Source organism: Heterodontus francisci, chromosome 16, assembly GCF_036365525.1.
Source record: "Heterodontus francisci isolate sHetFra1 chromosome 16, sHetFra1.hap1, whole genome shotgun sequence".
Taxonomy (NCBI): Eukaryota; Metazoa; Chordata; class Chondrichthyes; order Heterodontiformes; family Heterodontidae; genus Heterodontus; species Heterodontus francisci.
In genome coordinates this window covers 73,704,327-73,729,022 of record NC_090386.1, presented here as the reverse complement: position 1 = coordinate 73,729,022, position 24,696 = coordinate 73,704,327, and the positions used below count along the sequence as shown (strand labels likewise).

General features: G+C 42.1%; 1 protein-coding gene across 1 annotated transcript in view; it reads left to right on the top strand.

Moving 5' to 3' along the window:
- The window catches only part of ptprt (protein tyrosine phosphatase receptor type T), a 1,095,010-nt gene that overhangs the window by 223,032 nt on the left and 847,282 nt on the right, over positions 1-24,696 (top strand). Inside the window, exons 3-4 of the mRNA XM_068048566.1 lie at positions 1,547-1,818; positions 5,254-5,335. Of these exons, the coding sequence (XP_067904667.1) occupies positions 1,547-1,818; positions 5,254-5,335 (354 nt within the window). The remainder of the gene's footprint in view (positions 1-1,546; positions 1,819-5,253; positions 5,336-24,696) is intronic.

Here is a 24,696-nt window from a genome sequence, read left to right as displayed (position 1 = left end):
AACAAAACACATTGGCGTAACAATTATATTAACTTGCTGGTTGTAACTCCAGATTGTCAGAAAGGTGCTGTTGGCTATCCAGAGCAAAATTTAACACACCACTTTTATGTTTTTTCCAAACATTGAAAGTTGGTGAATAGCTTCCTATCATAGTAAGCAATTAAAAATTCTACCTGCTAGCCTAATGACTGCAAGTTTTTTTTTTATTGTTTCAAAGATCTATTCAGAAAGGCTGATATAATTTACTAAATAATGAGGAAACCAGAATACAATTAACCTGATCCTAGCTTTGAGATTTCATTACATGGTACTGATGATAGTTTATTAATGATATAAATCAGCAAAGCCAATGGGGAGGTTGATAACAAAAAATTGTAACACTTAAATATTCATTCGTGTTGACCCCAGCTGTGAAGCTATTACTAAAGTGAAATGAATAGTGCAAGTTGACATATTTTACAGAATTAAAGAATAATTCAAACACAACTGAAAATATTGTTTCTCTTGGTGGCTCCTGATACAGAATTAATGCACAAAATGAATTATGCACTTTATGTAAGAATTTACAAGAAATTATTATATGAAACCTCTGAACTGATAATCTTAATAATATTTGGGGAATCTCTATACCACTTCATCATATATATGATTTAAATATAAATCGTATGTTTTGAACCAGCACAGAAAACATGAATTATTAACAGACTAATCTCTTGTTCTTTTCTTAAGTCCATTCCAGTTATATTTCTATCATCACCAGTTTGCAATTATATTTATGGCTGAAGGTTTTTCATTGCACCAGTGAACTGACCTTGCCACAATAGATATAATTTGGAAATGAGCCTTTGTTGTTCCAACAGACGTTGGGGAATATGTATAGTCTTACCTTTGAGATAGAAATGATGGAAATGAATAGATAATATAGGAGGAGAACATAGCCAACTTCAAACATCAAAAGATGAATTAAAACTAAAATGTTATTTACATGTTAATGGGAATTGAATGTCTAACTACTAACAGGAATGGGGATTTAGCTGTCGCATGACCTTTCAAAGTATGAATCTGCAGAATGAAATTGATTTACATTTTTTTTTTGGAACTACTGTTATTCTACTGTGACTCTACCTGTTCACTCTTGAAGATATGTTTTTCAACTATAAAGAAACCTACTCAGTTAAATTTATCAAAATAATTAGTGGATTGAATAAATATGTATGAACTTGAAGAGTTAGCAGGTAGAGATTGGTGTTTAATAGGTTTTGTGCATTATTTGGTGTCTCAGATGGTAATTGCATAAAATTTCATAACAGTTGCAGGATGTTTGTCCAACTAGTTCATTATAATTTGTAAGCTTGGTTGTAAGCAGGTATAAAATTGAAATAATTAATGTGAGCTAATTAGGGTATCACTTTGGTTGATGTCGCATTAATATCTTTACCTTATTTTCAACATACGCATCATTATTTCAAACAAAATCAAATCAGCTGGTGCTTTGAAGTGAACTCTATTATTCTAATTTTTAAAAATGTATTTATACTTCTTGTAGGATCCTTTATGATGGTGAATAGCTCTGGACGAATATCAGGACAGAAGGCTCATCTGTTATTACCTGTATTAAAAGAGAATGACACACACTGCATCGACTTTCACTATTTTCTGTCAAGCAAAGACAGATCGAGTCCAGGTGCTTTAAATGTGTATGTGAAAGTTAATGGTGGACCTCAAGGAAATCCTGTATGGAATGTGTCTGGGATAGTAACTGAAGGATGGATTAAGACAGAACTGGCTATCAGCACATTTTGGCCAAACTACTATCAGGTAAGGTTACAGAATACTAGATACATGGGAGTAATTATATGGTATTAACAAGCTGTGTTACTGGGTGCTTATGTGCAGGTTCAGTTGCCAGCATTGCCATGTTCTCAGTTTAGCCTGCATGGTGTATGGAAACAAGATATTTCTTCATGAAGGCAAGAGGGGACAATGGAAGGTGAGTCATTTGTGGACTGTTCCAGCGTGGCCTCTAGGAATTGACTCAGAGCAGCATGACATAGGATTCCAAAAGGTTTGCCAATTCATTCTCTGAGTTTTAGTTGATTTATAGAATCATAAAAAAATTACAGCACAGAAGGAGACCATTCAGCCTGTTGTGTCCGTGCAGGCCGAAAAAACTAGCCGCCCAATCTCATCCCATCTTCCAACACCTGATCCATAGCCTTGCAAGTTACAGCACTTCAGGTGCATGTCCAGGTACCTTTTTAAAAAAAAAAATTGAGGGTTTCTGCCTCCATCACCATTCCTAGCAGTGAATTCCAGATACCCACCGCCCTCTGGGTGAAAAAGTTTTTCCTTATGTCCCCTCCAATCCTTCTACCAATCACCTTAAATCTGTGCCCCCTGGTAATTGATCTCTCCACCAGGGGAAACAGGTCCTTCCTGTTTACTCTAGCTAGGCCCCTCATAATTTTGTACACCTCAATTAAGTCACCCCTCAGCTTCCTCTTCTAAGGAAAACAACCCTAGCCGATCCAATCTTTCCTCATAGCTGCAACTTTCAAGCCCTGGCAACATTCTTGTAAATCTCCTCTGTACTCTCTCCAGAGCAATTATGTCCTTCCTGTAATGAACTGTACCCAGTACTCCAGCTGTGGCCTAACCAGCATTTTATATAGTTCCAGCATAACATCCCTGCTTTTGTATTCTATACCTCGGCCAGTAAAGGAAAACATTCCATATGCCTTCTTCACCACTCTATCTACCTGTCCTGCCACCTCAGGGACCTGTGGACACGTACTTCAAGGTCTCTCACTTCTACGCATCTCAATATCCTCCCGTTTATTGTGCATTCCCTCACTTTATTTGCCCTCCCAAATGCATTACCTCACACGTCTCTGGATTGAATTTCATTTGCCACTTTTCTGCCCACTCAACCAAACCATTGATATCATTCTGGAGTCTATGGCTATCCTCTTCACTATCAACTACATGGCCAATTTTTGTGTCATCAGCAAATTTCCCAATCATGCCTCCCACATTTAAGTCCAAATCATTAATATATACCACAAACAGCAAGGGACCCAACACTGAGCCCTGTGGAACACCACTGGAAACAGCTTTCCATTTGCAAAAACATCCATCGACTACTACATTTTATTTCCTGTCTCTGAGCCAATTCTGGATCCAACCTGCCACCTTCCCCTGTATCCCATGGGCTTTCATTTTACTGACCAGTCTGTCATGCGGGACCTTGTCAAATGCCTTGCTAAAATCCATGTAGACCACATCCACTGCAATACCCTCATCAATCCTCCTTGTTACTTCCTCAAAAAATTCAATTAAGTTAGTAAGACATGACCTTCCCCTAAAATATCCATGCTGACTGTCCCTGATTAATCCATGCCTTTCCAAGTGCCAGTTTATCCTGTCCTTCAGAATTGATTCTAACAATTTACTCACCACCGAGGTCAGACTGACTGGCCTACAATTATTTGGCCTATCCCTCGCATCCTTTTTAAACAATGGGACAACGTTCACAGACCTCCAGTAGTCTGGGTACCTCGCCTGTATCTATTGAGGATTTGAAGATGATCCTCAGCGCATCTGCTATTTCCTCCCAGCTTCCTTTAACAACCTGGGATGCAATCCATCTAGCCTTGGCAATTTATCCACTTTCAGGGATGTCAGACCCTCTAGTACTTCCCCTCTCATTATGCTTATTGTATATAATATGGTTGAGGAAAAGACGAGAACATAACAAAACATAATCATACCCTACCCCTTAAAAATTGAAGTGGAGCCAACGTAAAGTTGATCCTGCTTCACTGGTGACTCGCACAACTCACCCCGCCAGAGTATCCAGGGCAACACAAATAAATCAGACATTGCTTACACTATAATTGGCATATCTTGGATGCTTGTTAGAATGGGAATGGCACAAGAAGCAGTTCCTACAGATTGGAGGGTGGCAAATGTAATCCCACTATTTAAAAAAGGAGGGAGGAAAAAAAACAGGGAATTACAGACCAGTTGTCCTTACATCAGTAGTGGGGAACATGTAGAGTCTATTATAAAGGATGTGATAGCAGAACACCTGGAAAGCATAAACGGGATTGGACAAAGTCAGCATGGGTTTACAAAAGGGAACATTTGCTTAACAAATCTACTGGAATTTTTTGAGGATGTAACTAGTAGATTAGATAAGGGAGAACCAGTAGATGTGGTGTATTTGGATTTTCAGAAGGCTTTTGATAAGGTCCCGCATAAGAGGTTAGTGTACACAACTAAAGCACATGGGATTGGGGTTAATATACTGGCACGGATTGGAATTGGGGGTCGACAGACAGGAAACAGAGAGTAGGAATAAATGGGTCTATTTCCGAGTGACAGGCAGTGACTAGTGGAGTACCGCAGGGATCAGTGCTTGGGCCCTAGCTATTCACAATATATACTAATGACTTGGGTGAGGGAACTAAATGTAGCATTTCCAAGTTTGCAGACGACACAAAGCTGGGGGGAATGTGAGCTGTGAGGAGGATGCAAAGAGGCTCCAATGTGATTTGGACAAGTTGGGTGAGTGGGCAAATGTATGGCAGATGCAGTATAACGTGGATAAATGTGAGGTTATCCACTTTGGTTGTAAAAACAGAAAGGCAGATTATTATCTGAATGGTGATAGATTGGGAAAGGTGGAGGTGCAACGAGACCTGGTTGTCCTTGTACACCAGTCGCTGAAAGCAATCATTCAGGGGTAGCAAGTAGTTAGGAAGGTGAATGGTATTTTGGCCTTCATTGCAAGAGGATTTGAGTACAGGAGCAAGGATGTCTTACTGCAGTTATACAGGCCTTGGTGAGACCACATCTGGAGTATTGTGTGCAGTTTTGGTCTCCTTATCTGAGGAAGGATGTTCTTGCCATGGAAGGAGGTAACTTATGGTTCTCTTCAAAGTTAATCACGCTCCATATTTTTGTGTAATTTACAAATATTGATGTTGCCCCAGTAACCAAGATTGCAAGATACAAAATTTTGTAGATATATCCACACAATATCATTATACATTTTTGTAAAACCTAATAGGCTGCAATAAAAGACAAATATGTAGTAATGTGTTGTGTTGATCAGTGTATTGCTGTAATAGTTTATATGGAAATAACTGATTCATGTTAGAACTTCACTTCAATATTAGACTCCATTAATTTTAGAGCATATTAAGGAATAGGGATTTAATTTATTCATCATTGACTTTACCATTTCAGGTTATTTTTGAATCAGTTGCTTCAAAGGGCCATCCTGGATACATTGCAATAGATGAAGTTAGAGTACTCGCTCATCCTTGCAGTAAGTAATCATACTAAATTTGCCATAAAAGACATTTCCAATGTGTTCATGGAAATTAAAGACTTAGATTTTCTAGTACAAATACATGTCTATTGTCAGGAACAATGAAATTTACATCTGGTGATTTTCTTTGTGGCTGCAGTCTATGGATAGGTATTTTTGTTAAGATCATTACAGTGTTCCAAAAGCTGTTTCTCTGAACATTAATACTTTCTTATAACAACCCACAGAAATATAAATAGGCCCAGATTTATAGTCACTGACCTCAGAAAAAGCCTCGCTGAAAGATCTAATGATCTCCATGGTGAGAACTTCACCTCTTCTCACCATGCAGTGGAGTGGGGCCTAGTTTAATGGGGATTCCCAGTGTCGAGTTGCAGTGATGTCATCAAACTGTCCAAGCAGCCAATCACATTAAAGAGTTCTCACAAACAACCAACCAAAAAATGAAAGACACTAAAATCAAATCACTTTCTAAAATGTCAGTGAGCAAAATAAAGATTAGGACATACATACGAGATTATGGTTGAAGCTGAAATATCAAGAACATGTTTTTTAAATGATTTAAAAGATCTGTTTCAAATATCTCATAATTAATTACAATGGAAACACTTAACAACATTCCACAAATATAAAATTATTTTTTCAGGGCCAGATAAGTAGTTCAGTAGCAGTTATTGCTCAGATCACCATTTAAAAACCCAGTTACACCTCACTGAACAAAACTTAACTTTTTATGAGGTTTTTAACAGTGATATGCAAGTGGAAAAAAGAGAAGTTCTCACCAGATCAATTGATTTCACTGATTGCTGCCTCTGAGGGGTGGGGTAAGAGGGGTAGGTGTCCACAGTGCAGCCCATGGCAGAGCAGTGAATGACGAAGCACAATTGTTAATCTGCACTTATGCAAAATCCTGAAGTTGCAGTCAAATTCAGAGGGGTAATGACGAAGTCCGTTGACAGATCACCCTCAAAAACCCCTAAATTCTGGGCAAAAATGCTCTGCCAGCTTTTGTCTAAGATGGTAGCCACCTAGTAGCTATAGATTTTCAGATTAATGTATTAATTTAGGAAAACTATCTTAATTTTTGGTTTATTTTGGGATTATAAAAAATGCCGACGTTTAACACATATTAAAATCTATCTCACCATTATGGATGTTTTTACAGATACGAATCAGTGTATCATGGCAGAGCCCACCAGAGGTTGGTTAAGACCGAGTTGATAGGTGAATAAACCTTGGTACTGGATAGGATGCAGACTATGTATTAGATTTAATTTCCTGAAAATGACTTGGATTTACTCGGCTGATATTTGTAAAAGCAGAAAAGAGGAATCTAATGTCAAGCAAAAAGAATGAAGGGGAAAAAAATATCTGGAGAAAGAAATCGTAATTGGAAAAACAGCTATGCTAGTGAGAGCAGTATTGTGTCAGCTGATTGTCAGGCTGCAGCTGGGTTTACCTACCCCAAGACATTTTTATGCTTCTCTTTTCCATTTCATGCTGGGAATAAATATGTTCCAGTGAAAGCTGCATCAATGATGGTCAGACTGTGAGCAATCCACAGATTAAGAATCTACAGAGTCAGTAGTGCGAAATGTTGACTGTCACAGGGAGCTAAATATGAAAATAGGCAAATGTACTTTTTTTTTTCAAATTGTTCCGTTGGATCTTTTATATCTAGCCTAGATCAATTTGTGGAATGGGGCTAAACCCACAACCTTACAGTTTCAAGGCAAGAATGCTGCTAATTGAGCCAAGCTGACACCAAAGGTAGTGAATGGGTGATGGGAAGTTTGGGTTTAAAAAGGAGAAAAAAGGAAAGGGAAGAAGTTCCACAATTTTGAAGTCCTGGAAAGAAAGAATGAGAAATTATCTGTTGAAAATATGCATCTACTATAAATTCTGGCTGGAGTCATACCGAGCACAAAGGAAGATGATTGTGGTTGTTGGAAGCCAATCATCTCTGTCCCAGGGCATCACTGCAGGAGTTCCTCGGGGTAGTGTCCAAGGCCCAACCATCTTCAGTTGCTTCATCAACGACCTTCCCTCCATCATAAGGTCAGAAGTGGGGATGTTAACTGTTGATTGCACAGTGTTCAGTCCCATTTGTAACTCCTCAGATACAGAAGCAGTCCATGCTTGCATGCAGCAACACTTGGCTTGGGCTGATAAGTGGCAAGTAACATTCATGCCATATAATTGCCAGGCAATGGTCATGTCAAACAAGAGAGAATCTAACCATCTCTCTTTGACATTCAATGGCACTACCGCTGCTGAATCCCCCACTATCACAGGGCGGCACAGTGGCGCAGTGGTTAGCACTGCAGCCTCACAGCTGCAGGGACCCGGGTTCGATTCTGGGTACTGCCTGTGTGGAGTTTGCAAGTTCTCCCTGTGTCTGCGTGGGTTTTCTCCGGGTGCTCCGGTTTCCTCCCACAAGCCAAAAGACTTGCAAGTTGGTAGGTAAATTGGCCATTATAAATTGTCACTAGTGTAGGTAGGTGGTAGGGAAATATAGGGACAGGTGGGGATGTTTGGTAGGAATATAGGATTAGTATAAATGGGTGGTTGATGGTCGGCACAGACTCGGTGGGCCGAAGGGCCTGTTTCAGTGCTGTATCTCTAATCTAATCTAATCTAATCTATCAACATCCTGGGGGTCACCATTGACCAGAAAGTGAACTAGGCCAGTTATATAAATACAAGAGCAGATCAGAGGCTGGGAATTCTGCGGCAAGTAACTCAGTTCCTGACTCCCGAAAGCCTGTTCACCATCTACAAGGCACAAGTCAGGAATATGATGGAATACTCCCCACGAGCCTGGATGGGTGTAGCTCCAACAACATTCAAGAAGCTCGACACCATCCAGGACAAAGCAGCCCGCTTGGTTGGCACTCGATTCATCACCTTAAGCATTCATTCTCCCGACCACTGGTGCATACTGGCAGCAGTGTGTACCAGCTACAAGATGTGCTGCAGTAACCCGCCTGGGCTCCTTCAACAGCACCTCTCAAACCAGTGATCTCTACCACCTAGAAGAACAAGTGCACCAGGTGCGTGGGACCACCACCATCTGCATCTTCCCTCCAAGCCATACACCATCCTGATTTAGAACTATATCGCCATTCTTTCACTCTTCCTGGGTCAAAATCCTGGAACTTCCTCCCTAACTGCACTGTGGTTGTACCTGTAATACAAGGACTGCAATGATTCAAGGAGGCAGATCACAGTTACCTTCCCAAGGGCCAACAAATGCTGACTTTGCCAGCGATGACTAAATCCCATGAATGAATAAAAAAATTCAATCAGTTCAATAGTTTGGATCAAAAATATATGTTTCAATAATAGTTGTAATGAATATTAAGGTGAAGGTAACTTCAGGAGCAAATACTGGCCTTGTAAGCAGTAGTCCCATATATTTATGTTTCTCCTTGAAAGACAAAGGGATTGAAATTGGACATAAGCAGTGACGTAAAACAGATGGTATTGCCTGGTATACCCAATATTGCCATATAATCAGTTCTATTGACTTCAATAGGACTGTATGTCTTACGGCTGGGAAAAACAATTCCGTCTGTTTTGCATTGTCTCCTATGTCTAATTTCAACTCTACCATACTCTAGCAATCATATTTCCAAGGCCTTTATGTGTTTATCATTTTGCTCTGCATTTTTGGTATAAGTGGAATCAATCTATTTAGATAGCAAGCTCAGGAGATTTTGTTTTCAATCTCCACCTAATATTTGCTGAGGCTGACCCTGGGGGGGGAACAAAAATATAAACAGGTTGCGATATGTCTCTGAAGAACACTGTTTCATTGCCAAGGGAGTCCCCCATGACAGAATCCCTTGCTGCAACTATATTTGTGCAATCAAACTTCACGGCTGCTGAAATCCTGATAATTTAGATGAAGACTCCCACAATCCTCTTATTTGTGATAATAAAAACCTTTAGCATCGAGAAGATAAGCTAGAAATACTGCTTTTATGCAGTGGATATTGGAACTTTGCTGAAAACAAATGATGTACTTTCCAGCTGTCGCTAAAAAAATTAATAAACAATTCATGCCAATACCTCGCATAAAACGACCATGTGCAACTGAGAATAATAGCCTTCACTGGACAGAGATTGAGAACTAATCAGAATGAAGACAAAACTTCAAGATAAACACTTATGATCAGTACTGCTGATGAAGAAGAGGAACACAAAGATTTTAAGAAGCTCACAAAGTATCCATAGACATCTATTTAAACTGACACTGTCTACATGAAGAGAAATATTTGAGTATACACGTTCTGTTATTTAGACAGAATGAAGTACTTAACTGGCACAAAGTGAAAACTGAACACCAATCTTTAGTTAGCTCACAGAAGAAAATAGAATATACACCACTGGTCAAAGGAAACCTATAGTCAGAAAGTATTTAACATTACTCATCTACACACTTAGGGGAAGGATTTTTATCTGCTGGTCATCTGTTTTTTGCCTGAAAAATGAGTGGCCAGCGATCAAAAATGAGAGACCATCCATTAATACTTATTGATGCAATTCCTAGGCAGACCTGTAAATGGGCAAGCAGCATACCCACCTGAAACATAAGAAAATATGAAATAGCAGCAGGTTAGGCTATTCGGCCCATCAAGCCTACTCACCATTCAATGCGTTCGTGACTGATCTACCTCAACTCCACCTTTGTGCACTATCCTCATATTGCTAAATTCCCCATGTATTTGAAAATCTAATGATCTGTGTCTTGAATATATTCAATGACTGAACATCCACAGCCCTCAAAAGATCCACAACCTTTTCAGTAAAGAAATCTCTCCTCACCTCAGTTCTAGATCACCTACATCTTATTCTGAGCCTGTGACCCTTAGATCTAGACTCCCCAGTCAGAGGAAACATCCTTTCAGCATCTACCCTATCTGGCTCCTTAAGAATTGTATATGTTTCAGTGAGATCACTTCTCATTCTTCTAAATTCTAGGGAATATAGGCTGAGTCTACTCAATCTCTCCTCATAGGACAAACCCCTCATCCCAGGAACTAGTCTAATGAACCTTTATTGAACTTCCACCAAGGCAAATATACCCTTCTTTTGAGGAGGAAATCAAAATTGTACATAGTAGTCCAGAGTGGTCTCACCAAGGCCCTATATAATTTAAATGAGATTTCAGTCTTATATTTAAATTCCTTTGTAGTCAATGCTAACATACCATTTGCTTTCCTAATTGCTTGCTGTACCTGCATTTTAACACTCTGGTTCATATACAATGACATCCAGTCCCTCTGAATACCAACATTTCACAACCTCTCACCATTTAAAAATATTCTGCTTTTCTATTTTTTCATCCAAAGTGGATAACTTCACACTTCTCATTATATTTCATCTGCTATACTCTTTTTGTTCACTTAACCTGTCTATATCACTTTGCAGCCTCTTTGTGTCCTCCACATAGCTTACTTCCCCTGGTCAGCAAACTTTTTTTATTCATTCATGGGATGTGAGTGTCGCTGGCCAGGCCAGCATTTGTTGCCCATCCCTAATTGCCCTTGAGAAGGTGGTGTGAAGCTGCCTTCTTGAACCGCTGCAATCTATCTGGTGTGGTTACACCCACAGTGCAGTTAGGGAGGGAGTTCCAGCGGCAGTGAAGGAACAGTGATATAGTTCCAAGTCAGGATGGTGTGTGACTTGGAGGGGAACTTGCAGGTGGTGGTGTTCCCATGCATCTGCTGCTCCTGTCATTCTAGGTGGATGAGGTCATGGGCTTGGAAGGAGCTGTCAAAGCAGTCTTGGCGAGTTGCTGCACTTCATCTTATAGATGGTACACACTGCTGCCACTGTGCGGCAGTGGTGGAGGGAGTAAATGTTTAAGGTGGAGGGGTGCCGATCAAGTGGGCTGCTTTGCCCAGGATAGCGTCAAGCTTCTCGAGTGCTGTTGGAGCTGACGTCATCCAGGCAAGTGGATAGTATTCCTTCACACTTTTGACTTGTGCCTTGGAGATGGTGAGCAGATTTTGAGGAATCAGGAGGTGAGTTACATGCTACAGAATTCCCAACCTCTGATCTGCTCCAGTATTTATATGACTGATCAGTTAAGTTTCTGTTCAATGGTAACCCCCCAGGATGTTGATGGTGGCACACCTCAGTGATGGTAATGCTGTGAATTGTCAAGGGGCACTGGTTAGATTCTCTCTTGTAGGAGATGGTCATTGCCTGGCGCTTGAGTGGCATGAATGTTACTTGTCACATATCAGCCCAAGTCTGAATGTTGTCCAGGTCTTGCTGCATGCGAACATGGACTTGGATTATTACACTCTGTCAATCCATATCAATGATTTGGATGTAGGGACCAAATGTAATATTTCCAAGTTTGCCCATGACACACAACTAGGTGGGAATATGAGTTGTGAGGAAGGTGCAAAGAGGCTTTAAGGGGATTTAGACAGGCTAAGTGAGAGGGAAAGAACATGACAGATGGAATATAATGTGGAAACATGTGAAGTTATTGAGTTTGGTGGGAGGAATAGATGTGCAGAGTAGTTCTTAAATGGTAAGAGATTGGGAAGTGTTGATGTCCAAAGGGACCTGGGTGTCCTTGTTCACAAGTCACTGAAAGCTAACATGTAGGTCCTGAAATCTACTAAGTATACTTTTTTGAAAAATAGAAACATTCATTCCGGTTTAACTTCGAATTGCAATCTTATTTCTAAAGAGGCTTATTTATAATCAAGCGAGGGATATTTAATAGAACAGCCCAGGATATTCAAATTGCACAAGCATTTGAGTTGTCACAAAGCTTTGGACTTACTTAAATGTATCAATTTTTTTTAGTTGCAGTTGATTTCTACCTGCTAATGAGAACTACTATACACTTCATGAAAACAGTGACTTCTTTATGTTCGCTGCTGGAACTTAACATTTAGAAGCAGACAGCCTCCTCTTAGTCAACAAAAGCTTTTAAGGACACCGAAAGCAAATGTATGCTAGATACATTGGACTGATGAACCCTGACAATCATATGGTATAAAGCAACTTATTAGAAGTAGTTTACTGAAAATTAAACCATTGATATTGATATTGATCCTGATTTTCATAACCAATCTCCCCTCAAGACAGCAGAATATAATGTTATATGCAGTTGTGACCTGTCATTTTAGGCTTTTCATGTATGAACCTGGACAGTGAGTGCTGGAAAGTTATATGGAACAGAGAGGCGCTCTAATTATTTGATGGCCATCAGTTTCAGACAATGGAAGACAAGACTGATGCAGAAGGAATTCTTTGAAGCTGAAACAATGTTGTGTTCAAAACATTAATGCAATCCACAAGAAATTTTGCAAAGCTTCTGAAATAGGCTACGTATTTCATGGAAATGTCATATCAGAAGGAAAGATTCCTGTATCACTTGGGGTAGAAAGTGCAATGCATGTAGAGAACTGATCTATCTGTCAGATTAGTCCAAAAAAATGGAACAAAAACCTAACAGCATTTCAGAATTGTAATACTTCACTACTCATATTCAGCAGAACAGAAATGAAGCTACTATATAAAGAAGTGCCAGCGTCAGAAGTGCCAAGAACTTGGGCAGGATTTTGAAGGCCAAATGGGAGCGGGCAGCTGTGTAATTTCCTGACGTTATTCCGACGGTCAGCAATTTTGCTGAGGAGGAGTGAAGGCGAGACCTGGCAACCCGCCCAATTTGGAGCAGTGGCCAATTATGCTTGTTAAAGAGCTGGTTGTAAGTTTGTTAAGGGCTAGTCTGCAATTTTATTGGGAAAGCACGTGATCCTTGCTGGATCTGGACTAGTCCAAGTAGAAGGAGGCGGCAAGGCAGCAGGGAGCCAGTCATGGATGTGCCATTCAATGATTTAGGCTCATAAAAGGGTGCACAGCGGAGAGGGGTAGTCATCCATTGGCACACAGTTGCCATGGGGTGAGCAGAGCTAGCAGAGCAAGTGGTCTGTGCACACCATGTCAGTTGAGGAGGTCATGACCCTCCAGGCATTGTGGGGCCATAAGAGAGGGATCCACTAACTATCGTGAGTGCAGCTGACTGCAAGGAAGGCAACAGCTGTACAAGGGATGAAGGTACTTTGAGATAGAGACAAGTAGCAATAACGATCAATATCCTCCAGGAGAAGATGCAGAGCCCTGGGCAGAGGAGAGGAACAAGGGGCAAGAAGGCAATGAAGGGCATACCTTCAGAACTGAGTGTACCACTGAAGAAGATGATACCTGGATATGTCAGCGAATCAGCGCCACAGGAGACTGTACCTATCCAGGCAGACTGTATCTGAGATTTGTGCCCTTGTTGAGGAAGACCTCAGTGCTGCACACCATGCCCTGCCAGTAGCTGTTAAATTAACTGAGGCCTTGAATTTCTTCACCTCTGGCTCGTTCCAAGGATCAAATGGTAACATACCATTGCATCTTGCAAGTCACTGACACCCTATTTGCGAGAGCTGGAAAGTACATACAATTTCAAGCAGATGGGGCCTGGCAGGCACAAAGGGCAGTGGGATTGGCCTCCATTGCTGGATTTCCGCAGGAGCAGGGCATCAACAATTACACCTATGTGGCCATCAAGGTGCCGAGTGAGCAGCCAGTGAGATTCCTCAACAGGAAGGGCTTCCAGTCCCTAAATGTTCAGCTGATCTATGACCACAACAAGTGCTTTATGGATGTTTGTGCTCATTATCCTGGCAACTGCCATGAGGCCTTCATCCTCCATCAGTCCAGGGTGTCGCAGCTCTTCATGGATGGTTGCTAAGGGACAAGGGATATCCCTTGAAGAGACGGCTACTCACACCTTTACGTGACCCCGAGACAAAGGCTGAGAGGTGTTACAACTGAAGCCATCTGCTCATAAGGGCCAACAACAAGGGTCGTTGGGTTTCTGAAGCGGTTTTGGTGCCTGGATTAGTCGGGTAGTGCCCTGCAGTACACTCACGCGTTGTGGTGGTCTGCTGCGCTCTCCATAACATGGCCCTCCAGAGAGATGTGGACCTTGAAGAGGGTGGAGCGCTAGATGGACAAATTTAATCGTAGGAGGAAAAAGAGGAGGAAAATTCAGTGCAGAGAGGTGTCCAAGCTGTGCAGGGAGGTGGCAGGGCTGTCTCAGGAGTTAAAGCTCTCATCAGGATGGCCTGAATGCAAGGGCACATCTGATCCAGGCACATTTCAACTGATTGCTTTCATTCAGCAGGACTGCATGCTCTGGCACTCATTTTAATCTGCCTGTGAGGATAACACATCCATTAAACACACAACCTTGATTAGTTGCATTCTCACCAACAATGCATGGCCAACATCTCTCCAGCAGTCTTGATGTCCCCATTCAAAGATCATTGTTTCCCTGTCCACTTCTTCCCTCTTTTCCAGTTTTGCCATTAAAGAATGGAAGCTCACACATCTGGGATCATGGATCAACATTTCCAATGAAATTAATAAATAAAAGTTTACACAATCACAAATGGAAGTCACCCAACTGAACCACTCAGTGCAATGACAGATGCGGTGGCCTTTGCACTCGGCCACCTCTACATGGTGCTTTCCTTGTGGCCTCGGATGAGCCTGTTCGCGTCTGTCTGCTTGCGGCTGAGATGCCTATGGGCGATCGTCCTCATTGTGGTGGTCCCAGAATCTGCTGCTCTGGCGTCATTGCAGGAGCAGCTTCTTTCACTGGGCCCTACTGCATAGATGGTCCCTCAGTCAGAGGGGCCAAGGAGGTCGATGATGATGATGGCAGCCTGTGAGGAGTGGCGCCCTCATCCTGCCTCAGCCTTAAATAGTGCTCTGGATCACTGGAAGGGACCACCAGCTGAAGCAATACTGGCATCCACTCCAAGCCTCTTTGCGCAATCAGTGCCACTGACTGGTCAGTACTATAAATCGTTGTATGTATTCTGTGCATGTCACTACACTATTCCTGCATCCGCTCAGAGTGCTGCCACATATGGCTCTCCATGAGGTTGGCCATTCTCTCAATGGAGGAGCTAATGCGCTCAATACCCTGAGCCATGATGGTGCACATGAGCTGAATGGACCCCTCCATTCTCAGCCCATGACCCCGCACTGCCTCAGGGAAATTTGATGTGTGGGCACACATCTCATACTGCTGGTCAAAGTGGAGCCTCTTTGCTGTGACTCTGAGCCTGAATCCTCGTAACAGTTCACATGTTAAAGCATCTGTGCTCAGCTGAGCATGATTGTGCCAGCCCTTCAGCCTCTGAGGGGCAATGCCCACAGCTGTCCCTGCCTCTCTCACCTCTTCCTGTTCACTCATACGTCCTCTTCACCCAGTGCTGCCTTTCTAACCATGCATGAGGAGATACTGATCTGAGAGTGTATCTGCACTAGTGGAGGGTGTGCTTGAATGATGTGACAGTGCTGGATCTGTGGCTTCCACATTGTCCAAGGACCCCGGTGTTGTTGCTGTGGCACTCACATGCTCCCAGTCCACAACTGACTCTGTGGGAGACAGAAGCAGGAGATCATGAGAACTCACCTCTGACAGCAGAAGCCTCTGCAGAGCTAAGGATTCCCAATGCATCTGAAGTTTTGGGATGCTACACACTCCATTCCCGTCATCTACAGAATTGAATATCGTTTCACCCTCTCCTACAGGAATTCCCATCTCTCCATCAGGTGCTACCCTGATGGTATCAAGTGCCGCCCCCTCCTGTGCATAACCTCTCCCTTGCATTTTGTGCCCTCTTCTCCTGTGAGGACAAAAGAGAGAGAGAAAAATGGCAATGCTGGCTGCTCTCACCATTCTAGAAGTTCCTTTAATTAAGAGCCTTGCGGATGGGTCGGTGATTACCCTGGGCACACATGCGTCCCATGTTCAGGAGCACCATGCACCCTCAGGCTGATCAGCTGGTTTGCTGGTGACCACAAACCTGGAGGCCCATCATCTGGGTATCATATTGCACTCACCTTGCCAGAACAAAGAATGTCATTAAATTTCTTGAGGCACTGCATCTAGGTCCTCCTGATAACCCTGCGGCTGCTTTCATGTTCTCCATCTCCAGCCAGGCCTGCTTAGTTTGTCTGGGTGGCCTTCTGCCAATCTCCGTGAATAAGGCCCCTCGCCTTTTGCACACAACCTCCAACAACACCTCAAGGGTGACGTCGCTAACTCTTGGGGCAGCCCTGCCACTGGTGCCAGGCCTCTGCCTCTCCTCCTGTTCACTTCTGCCTGCCATTGAGTTGCAAGACGGCTGCCACAGTAATGGCTATCAAGCATTTAAATCGGGCCCGCACTTTCAGCCTCCCACTGGCTGCCAAACCCGCCCTCCAGACAATTAAGACTGACCTCTGGGAAAATTGGGACCCATGACTGCTTGCCCCTTGGAGCAAGGGTCCAGACATGTAAATGCCTCCAATGTAAGAGTCCGATACCAAAGGGAAAATCCTGCCGCATGAGTTTAAATCCCACCACAGTAGGTTGTGATAATTGAATCCAATAAATCTGGTCATTAATATTCTCCAGGCAACATCCCTGCACATGAACCAGCCTCCATGTGGTTGGCTCTTAGCAATTGTATGACAACTAATTGGTTGTAAACTTCATAGTGAATTTCATAGTAAATCAATTAGTTATAAAACGACTGTATTGCTAAATATTTCAAGACAGATGAGTGATACGTGCAGCCTTGGCAGCCATACATACATTCCAAGAATATATGTTTGGAACTGTTCAAGAAAATCAACTTCTGGTTTATATCTCACTGCTTGGTCAAATTGAAAGTAGTCTCCATCATAGCTTTTCATTTGTAAAGGTTCAAAATATATGGGGAAAAAACTAGATCTTTTGCGTCCACTTTTTGGGTGAAAAACTTGCATTGAGGAGGCCAATTTTGGGTTTCAATGACTTCCCCCAATCTCCCCAGAGGTGAGCTGGATGCTAAATTGTCAGTTGCTGACTTCCACGTGTCCAGGACACTCACCTGAAACAGCCATATGTCATCTTGAATATTCAAATCAGGATCAACATCTTTTTAAGGATCCAACTAGAAATATGTCATCAACTGGGCAAAATATGCACTGTGTGTTTCTCCGAGTCTACAGTGGCCTAACCAGAGGCCCTTAAAGGGCCCACTGGAGGCCATCCACCAAAGGGTAAGTTAAAAGCAAAATACTGCGGATGCTGGAAATCTGAAATAAAAACAAGAAATGCTGGAAACACTCAGCAGGTCTGGCAGCATCTGTGGAGAGAGAAGCAGAGCTAACGTTTCAGGTCAGTGACCCTTCTTCAGAACCAGGGTAAGTTAATTTCTTTAGACTTTTGATTCTGTGGAGCCAGGAGGAACAGGAATATTGTAGATATTCTGTATATCAGCAGCCGCCTGCACTGGTTTGTTGCCTCAGTTGGCTGTGTTTTTCAGTATTAGGATGAGCATACCAGATGGAATGATATTGAAGCGAGGTTACACCACTCTGTATGAGAGTAGAAAAGGAGTGCAGAGTTCACTCAAGTATCATATTAGGATTCAAGTTTATCTTGTGAGACTTTATGTAGTGATGTGCTGGCTTTTGAACAAGTGGTGTAGACCCATCCATATCAGGATGTGGTATATGCTCGCCGTTTCAAGCCAAGCGGGACAGCAAACTGCTTATCAGCCACCAAATATTAGAAAGGTTCCGGAAGAATATAGGATGTGATCTGTTTAAAGTGGATGAAAGAAACTGGATGGAAGAAACTATAATTCTTTGAAATGGACAGAATCTGATAGAAAAGAGAAAGAATTCATAGCTAAGATGAAAGCTCATTTTTCATGCCATGTTATTCTAAAAGACAATGGGTCACCATTTATGTCAAGGAAATATGGTTTGCACAGGAATATGAATTAATCATGTCACCAAGGTACTCACAGTCAAATAGCAATGCAGAATTTGCTATTAAAATTACAAAAGTACACCTAGGAAAAGCATAAATCTGTACAGATTCTTGGCATGCTCACCACACGATACTGGATAGCTTACCAGTTTCAAGACAATTTGACCAATAAACCAAGACAATGCCACATACAGCAAACCAACTTCTGAAATTGACATGAGTAAGTGAAGTAAAAGAGAAGCTCTATCCCAGAAAAGCCAAACAGATGCAGTTCTGTTGGGTAACTACCAAACGGTTTGATAAATTTGGACAAGGAGAAATTATCAGAATTTAGCCTATTGGAAAAGGGAAGTGAATATCAGTACACGTACAACAGCAAGAGGATATCTGACCATGCTGTGCCAGAACTAAAAATGGGAAGGTGCTGTAGAAGGAACCAGAGACTGTTACGTTTCATATCCCAAGCATGAAGAAACTAGATCATGATTTCTGTGTGTGTTGGCTTTATTCAGATGGCTGCCCAGATCTGTCTTGGTTTCACTTTTGAAACCATGCCCCCTCAGTGTTGACTGACAGCATAGTCTTACAAACACAGCACAGACCAATCACTGAGCATATTTTCCCCCTTGTAGACAAAGGAACTTATTTTGAACTAAGCTTTCATAAGTATCAAACAGATACATATTGAGTAATTTCTGAAAGTCTGTTTGTTCCTCTAAGTCCACAAATAATCTTTGAGATATGGAGATCTCCTATAATGGTGCTGAGATCAAGGAAGACATGGCTGTGGTTCCAGCGCGATCATCTGATCATCTTCATGAGGTAGATGATCAACATCACAATCATTAATCAGGAAAGGAAATGTATCCTCATAGTCATGATTGTCAAACTCTACAGGTCTGCTCGTAATCAAGCGTCTCGTGTTCCACTTGGTGTTGTTATCCAAGAAATACGTGTTGGTATCGAGCATCTGCTTGATCTGCATAGGTCGCAATAGAGATGACGCAAGCTTGTGGTTGCGATTTGGACTTTTGATGTGGACTCCGTCTCCGACTGGGAATCATGGTTTCTTTGTGCACGTTTGCTTATTAGAGTATGCTTTTACTTTGCCTTGTCGCTTCATGATTTTTTCTGCTTTTGCTCTGACGTTCACGTTGGATGGCGGTGATGGCTGAAGAACGGTCAGCGGTGTGCGAATGGTGCAGCTAATCATAATGTCGGTCAGTATCTTTCCGGTCAGAGAGTGTGGGGTAGATCGATATGTGCGAAGTAGGATATGAATGGATTGTTCAAACGTTTTCCCCTCCAACAAGCTAGCTTTGAAACTGTGCTTGATCACTCCATTGAAACGATCAACACCACCATTTGATTGTGGGTTGTATCGCGGATTGTCAGATGGTGGTAAATTCCGTAGCTTACTAGGAACTCTGTGAACTGACTGGTAACAAACTGTGGTCCGTTGTCCATAGTGATAGTGCGGTTTGTCGGAGACTATGTAAACAACCTGTGCAGAATGTCAATGACCGAAGTGGTGGTTATGGAATTTGTTATCATGATTTTTCGGCCACTTGCTATGTAAATCATAAACAGCGAGCAAAGAACATTGTTTGCTAGGGGCTGCATGCTCCTCTCCAAAAATATCTACTTGGAGTTGTTGCCATAGTTTTGTTGGCCATGGGGGTCGATTGTAGAAGTGCGGGACAGGGTTTAGCAGATTTTTCACTGACTGTACATGCTATGCAGTTTCTGATCAACTCTTCTAGGCGGCGATCTATTGCTGGGCACCAGACTACTTCATATTGTTTTATCTTAATAACACCCGGATGTCCTTCATGGCCAAAACGCAACACCCGTTGCTGTGGCACTTTCGTGATAACTGCTCGAGTTCCTCATACGATACAGTTGTCGTCAAACAATGTGAGCTCATTGTGTATTCTGTACTACGGAACCATTGTACAGGGCCAGCTCTTCCCCTTTTTGCAAGGTCAGTCGGTTTTTAGGTTCTGGCTTATTTTCTGCAGTATGCCGTCTCTGCTGCTGACTCTACCTTCAACTCCTCTCGTGTCACAAAATTTCCGGTCGTGTGCAAAATCACTGCAACTACATAGTCTTCGATGTCGCAAGTTGCTTCGCTGGGTGCATTTTCGTGTAACGTCTAACATGGCAGGTCCGATATGGATGGGCAAGGTCAAACCACCGTCCTACATGAGTTGGCGTTCCCTAATTCGTGGAACTGAAGTTTTATCAATTAGTTGGTCATGAATTAGTTCATTAGTGCCACGTTTGTATGTAGAAGCCGACTGACACAACACTGCCACATATTGTTTTATGGGTTCACCATTTCCCTGACATCACTGACGGAAGGTCATCACACTTTTCTTCGGGCCAATGTATTTCCCAAGAACACGTACCACCTTTTCGAACATTGATATATCATCCGTTAGCTGCTTGAATATATGCTGGCCGTTTGCTCCAAGGCAAGGCACGAGTATTGCCGCCTTGTGGGTTGCTGCTACATTCATACCATACATGCCCGTAGTGAGCAAGTGGGTTATAAGCCCAGAAATCCATCTGTCCCATGAAATTGAAGGATCTCCCGGTGATGACAGGAAAGGCGCTTGGGACTGGTAAATTTAAATTTCTCGCCATCTTCGTCTCCAGATGCCATGTTTCATGCCCCAAGCATGAAGAAACTAGACTCATGGGGCTGGATTTTAAGAGCCTGCCGCTGATCTCGGTGGTGAGCTCAAATAATGGCGGGCCGCACCCCAAAGAGCCGCTGCGATCTTAAGCACAGCAGCTCATTTAAATGGCTGGGGCAGTCCGTTTCCCCCCCCTCCCCCAATCGTGTGAAGGAGGCAGGCTGTCTGTCCCCGGCAATGGTGTTAGCTGTGCTCCGGTGCCGGTGCCATTTTAATGGGCAGCCATGACCTGTCAGCACATTTAAATTTTTAAAGAGGAAAACCCCCAAAGTTAAATCAATAAATTCACAACACTCCTTTCCCCCCACCCGAATAACAATTACATAATCCATTTGCCCTTCCCCCGCCCCCCCCCCCCCCACCCCGCCAAAAACACTTACCTTTCACATCTGACCTTTCTGCCACAAACTGTACAAAGTTTTTAAGGTTCAACCCTTCCCACCATCCCCTACATCCATTAGATTTATTTGACCCCATCTCCCCGCACCCCCCACCCCACACGCTGACAGACTTATCTCCTCCCCACCCCCACCGCCCCCCCCCCCCCCACCAGTGTGGCGCCACGTTTCCCCGGACGAAGAATCGTGGCGGGCCCTCAAGATCACTGGGGATTCTATGTTAATTTATTAATTTTATTCATTTGCATATTTAAAATGTGATCCTGTCACCCAGCGGCAGCGGCAGCAGGGGGTGGTGGGGGGAGGCGCCACGGAGCCTCACTGCCAGCAGGAGGATCGGGCAGGGCCTTCAAGGCCAAATCTTTCTTAGTTTCACTTTAGAACCATGCCCCCTCAGGATTGACTGACAGCATGGCGAGCAGTCTTCCAAACACAGCATAGCGCAATTAATCACTGAGCAATCAAACATAACACAGACATCAGAAGAAAGCAAAGCCATCATTTGCAGAGATACCTGAGAGCCTAGCTATTTACTCCACAGAACAAGCGCAGTTACTTAGTCAGTCCACACTAAATAAACTATTGTCACAACAGAAGAAAAGGCCATGGCCAGTAATCAATGAATCAGTAAACCTATACGCCAATATCCTTCTGATGGGAAAGACCCCTGTGAATACAAATAATAGCAAGCCATTTTTAATATTGGTGCAAATTCAGCTCTCATGCTAAGTACAAGAAGTTCTCTGACTGTTACTTTTGTTCTGGAAATATTTGTATGGTTGCAAACTGAATATAATGAAATGGCTGATCAGTCAATGCTGCACATTTGAAGCTCTGAAGTCATTCAATTTTGTTACTAACTGAACTTATTAACAGGTGTTACAGCTAGGACATGATAAGAGTAGGAGTAATATCCGAATATTTTGAACCTGTACACCTAAGTACTATACCTTTTTTGGAAGACCTTTCCCTCCTATACTGATTATTGGGAGTGAGGGGGTCTCACCGATAATGACCTCTTGACCTAGATTTACCATGCCAGAAGATAGCCACACTGACCTTTTTAGTGGTTTATTTTCCAGTAATTTATTGCCATATATTTTTCATTCTGCATATCTCCAAGCAATCACAGCTTTCTACAGTATCTCACTTTGCCATAGCAACAAGAAATTCTTACATAAATCTCTTTGAAATCATCCTATGCATGCTGGGAAATGACATCAAAATTCTGAGTTAATTTTTGGGGTAAATTATTTTCATGAAAAAACTAACATGCTCTGAGTACAATTCCTCCCATTGCAGTAACTATTATTCTGGTAACCTGACATCAAATTGTTGTTATAGCAACAGGAAATTATTAGGCTTGTCCCTGTTCTCTGATTGCTTGGATGCCCTGTTGGGTCTGGTAGGAGTAGGCGACTGATTCTGAATTTTGATCTATAATCAGACATCAACTCCCAGCATGCCTACCAGTCTTCCTATCAACAGAAAAATGTACCTCAAGGATATTTTAAAGTCACTTTTAGCATTAAACACAAAGACTCACGAGATAATTTTCAACCTCACAAGCTGGGCGGTAACCTGGTGGGGAAAATCTGCCCCCTTTTGTGGAACCCACTCAATTTTTGTTCCATTGAAGGTGACTGCCCAAGCAGTAGTCGAAAGTTACCCTCCTGTTTCTGCTTGCACATGGTTATTGAAAAGTAGACAGCAGACATTCTGCTGTTCTATTTCAGTTAGCATAAAATTAATTGAACTAAGTAAATTACGTGACTTCAATAACCAGTGGATAGGTAAGCAGCACAGGCCATACCATAGTGCTTGTGGTGCCTGTTTAAATTGCTGTAATTTGAACCTCTATCTGCTGCCAAAATCTAGTGATTTCCTTTCTGATATTCTTTGCCATACAATACAGAGTGAAATGCTGCAAAAGCAAATTTTCTGACCTGCCCTTGTATTATTCAGCTTTGTATGTCACTAAAGAATCAGTGGCACCATTCCTCTTTGTGTTCCCAGATAGGCAGAGATAACAAGGTCTTCATGATATTGCAAACATTCCCACCATGTGAAAGTGGAGGGGGTAAAAGGGCTAAAGGCACATAACGGAGAGGGAATTTTGGAGCAATGTAAAGGATGAAGGTATCTTCAAGTTGCAAGATTGGCGAGGAATGTTCACATAGAATGGGCAGGAGGGGAACTTGGAATGAGAACCTTAGAGACACAGAACATACAGGAGAAATGGATCTGAAAGCTGCAGAGGACAGGAATATCTCAGAGAACTGAAGGGATGTTCTTGACATGGAGACAATATAAATGTGAATCTCCAAAAGCAAAGATAAACTAAGATTTCAATGACTTCGAAAAAGCGAGAAAGAGATTCTCCTGAATGCATGGACTATGTGAGGGCAAGGGAAGTAGATGTCAAGTCTATGTTATTTTCAGAATTGTGATACATCAGCAAATCTTAAGCATAAGTGATGATTTTCATGTTTTAATAAGTAAATACTAGCCTGGAAAGGTTTATATGACATGACAAATGTTGCTTTGTAATAACATAATTGTTGCTCAGCTCTGTATCTGTATCCTGTGAGAGACAAGTTGCCAAAATAAATAATGTTGTCTGGATCATATCTAAACTAAGAAATGCTTTTTCTTAACTATTGTATTTATATCCATTATATCCCTAATATTATTTGCATTCATATGAAACTAATGAATATGTTTTCTTTTGCTATCAGAACTGAAACTATCACCCATATATTTTCAATTTATTTTAAATGGATGAACACTTCCATTAAAAGCGCAGAAGGAATTTTATATGAATACAACAAACATTAATATAACTGTGGTGTAATTTTATTGATTATATAACCTCCTGTTTCTATATAATTTTTTTTCTGACTTAACTATTTTTGAAAAAGTATTTTACATTATATTTTTGCCTTTTTTAAAGGTAATTTTCCTTCTGTCACCTCCCTCCCCCCCCCCCCCCCCATTAATTTCCCTTAACAGCTCAGCTTTATTAAAATTTTAAAAAAGAGGATGGCAGACTAGGTGAAAAGTTGGAGTTAGATTTAGCCTGGTAGTTTTAGGTTAAACTCCTCACGTTAAATTTTTCAAGATCTTAAGGCCCAGATTTTGCAGTCAGCAACGAATGAATGGTGCTCACCATTCATTAAACTTATAGTTGCCCACAGACATTCTATGGAAGTTGCAGTGATTGGAAATCTAAAACTGTACAGACCGCCCCACCCCCACATCCAGCCGCAACCACCCCCCACCCCACCCCCCCAACCCTCCCGCCACCTCCCCACAAGGGATCTGGGACTTGAGAGTCGGGCAAGCAATCAAATCAAAGCAACCCAATCAAATTGAAGAATCCTCACTGAGAAATGCCATCTAAAACTGGAAGTA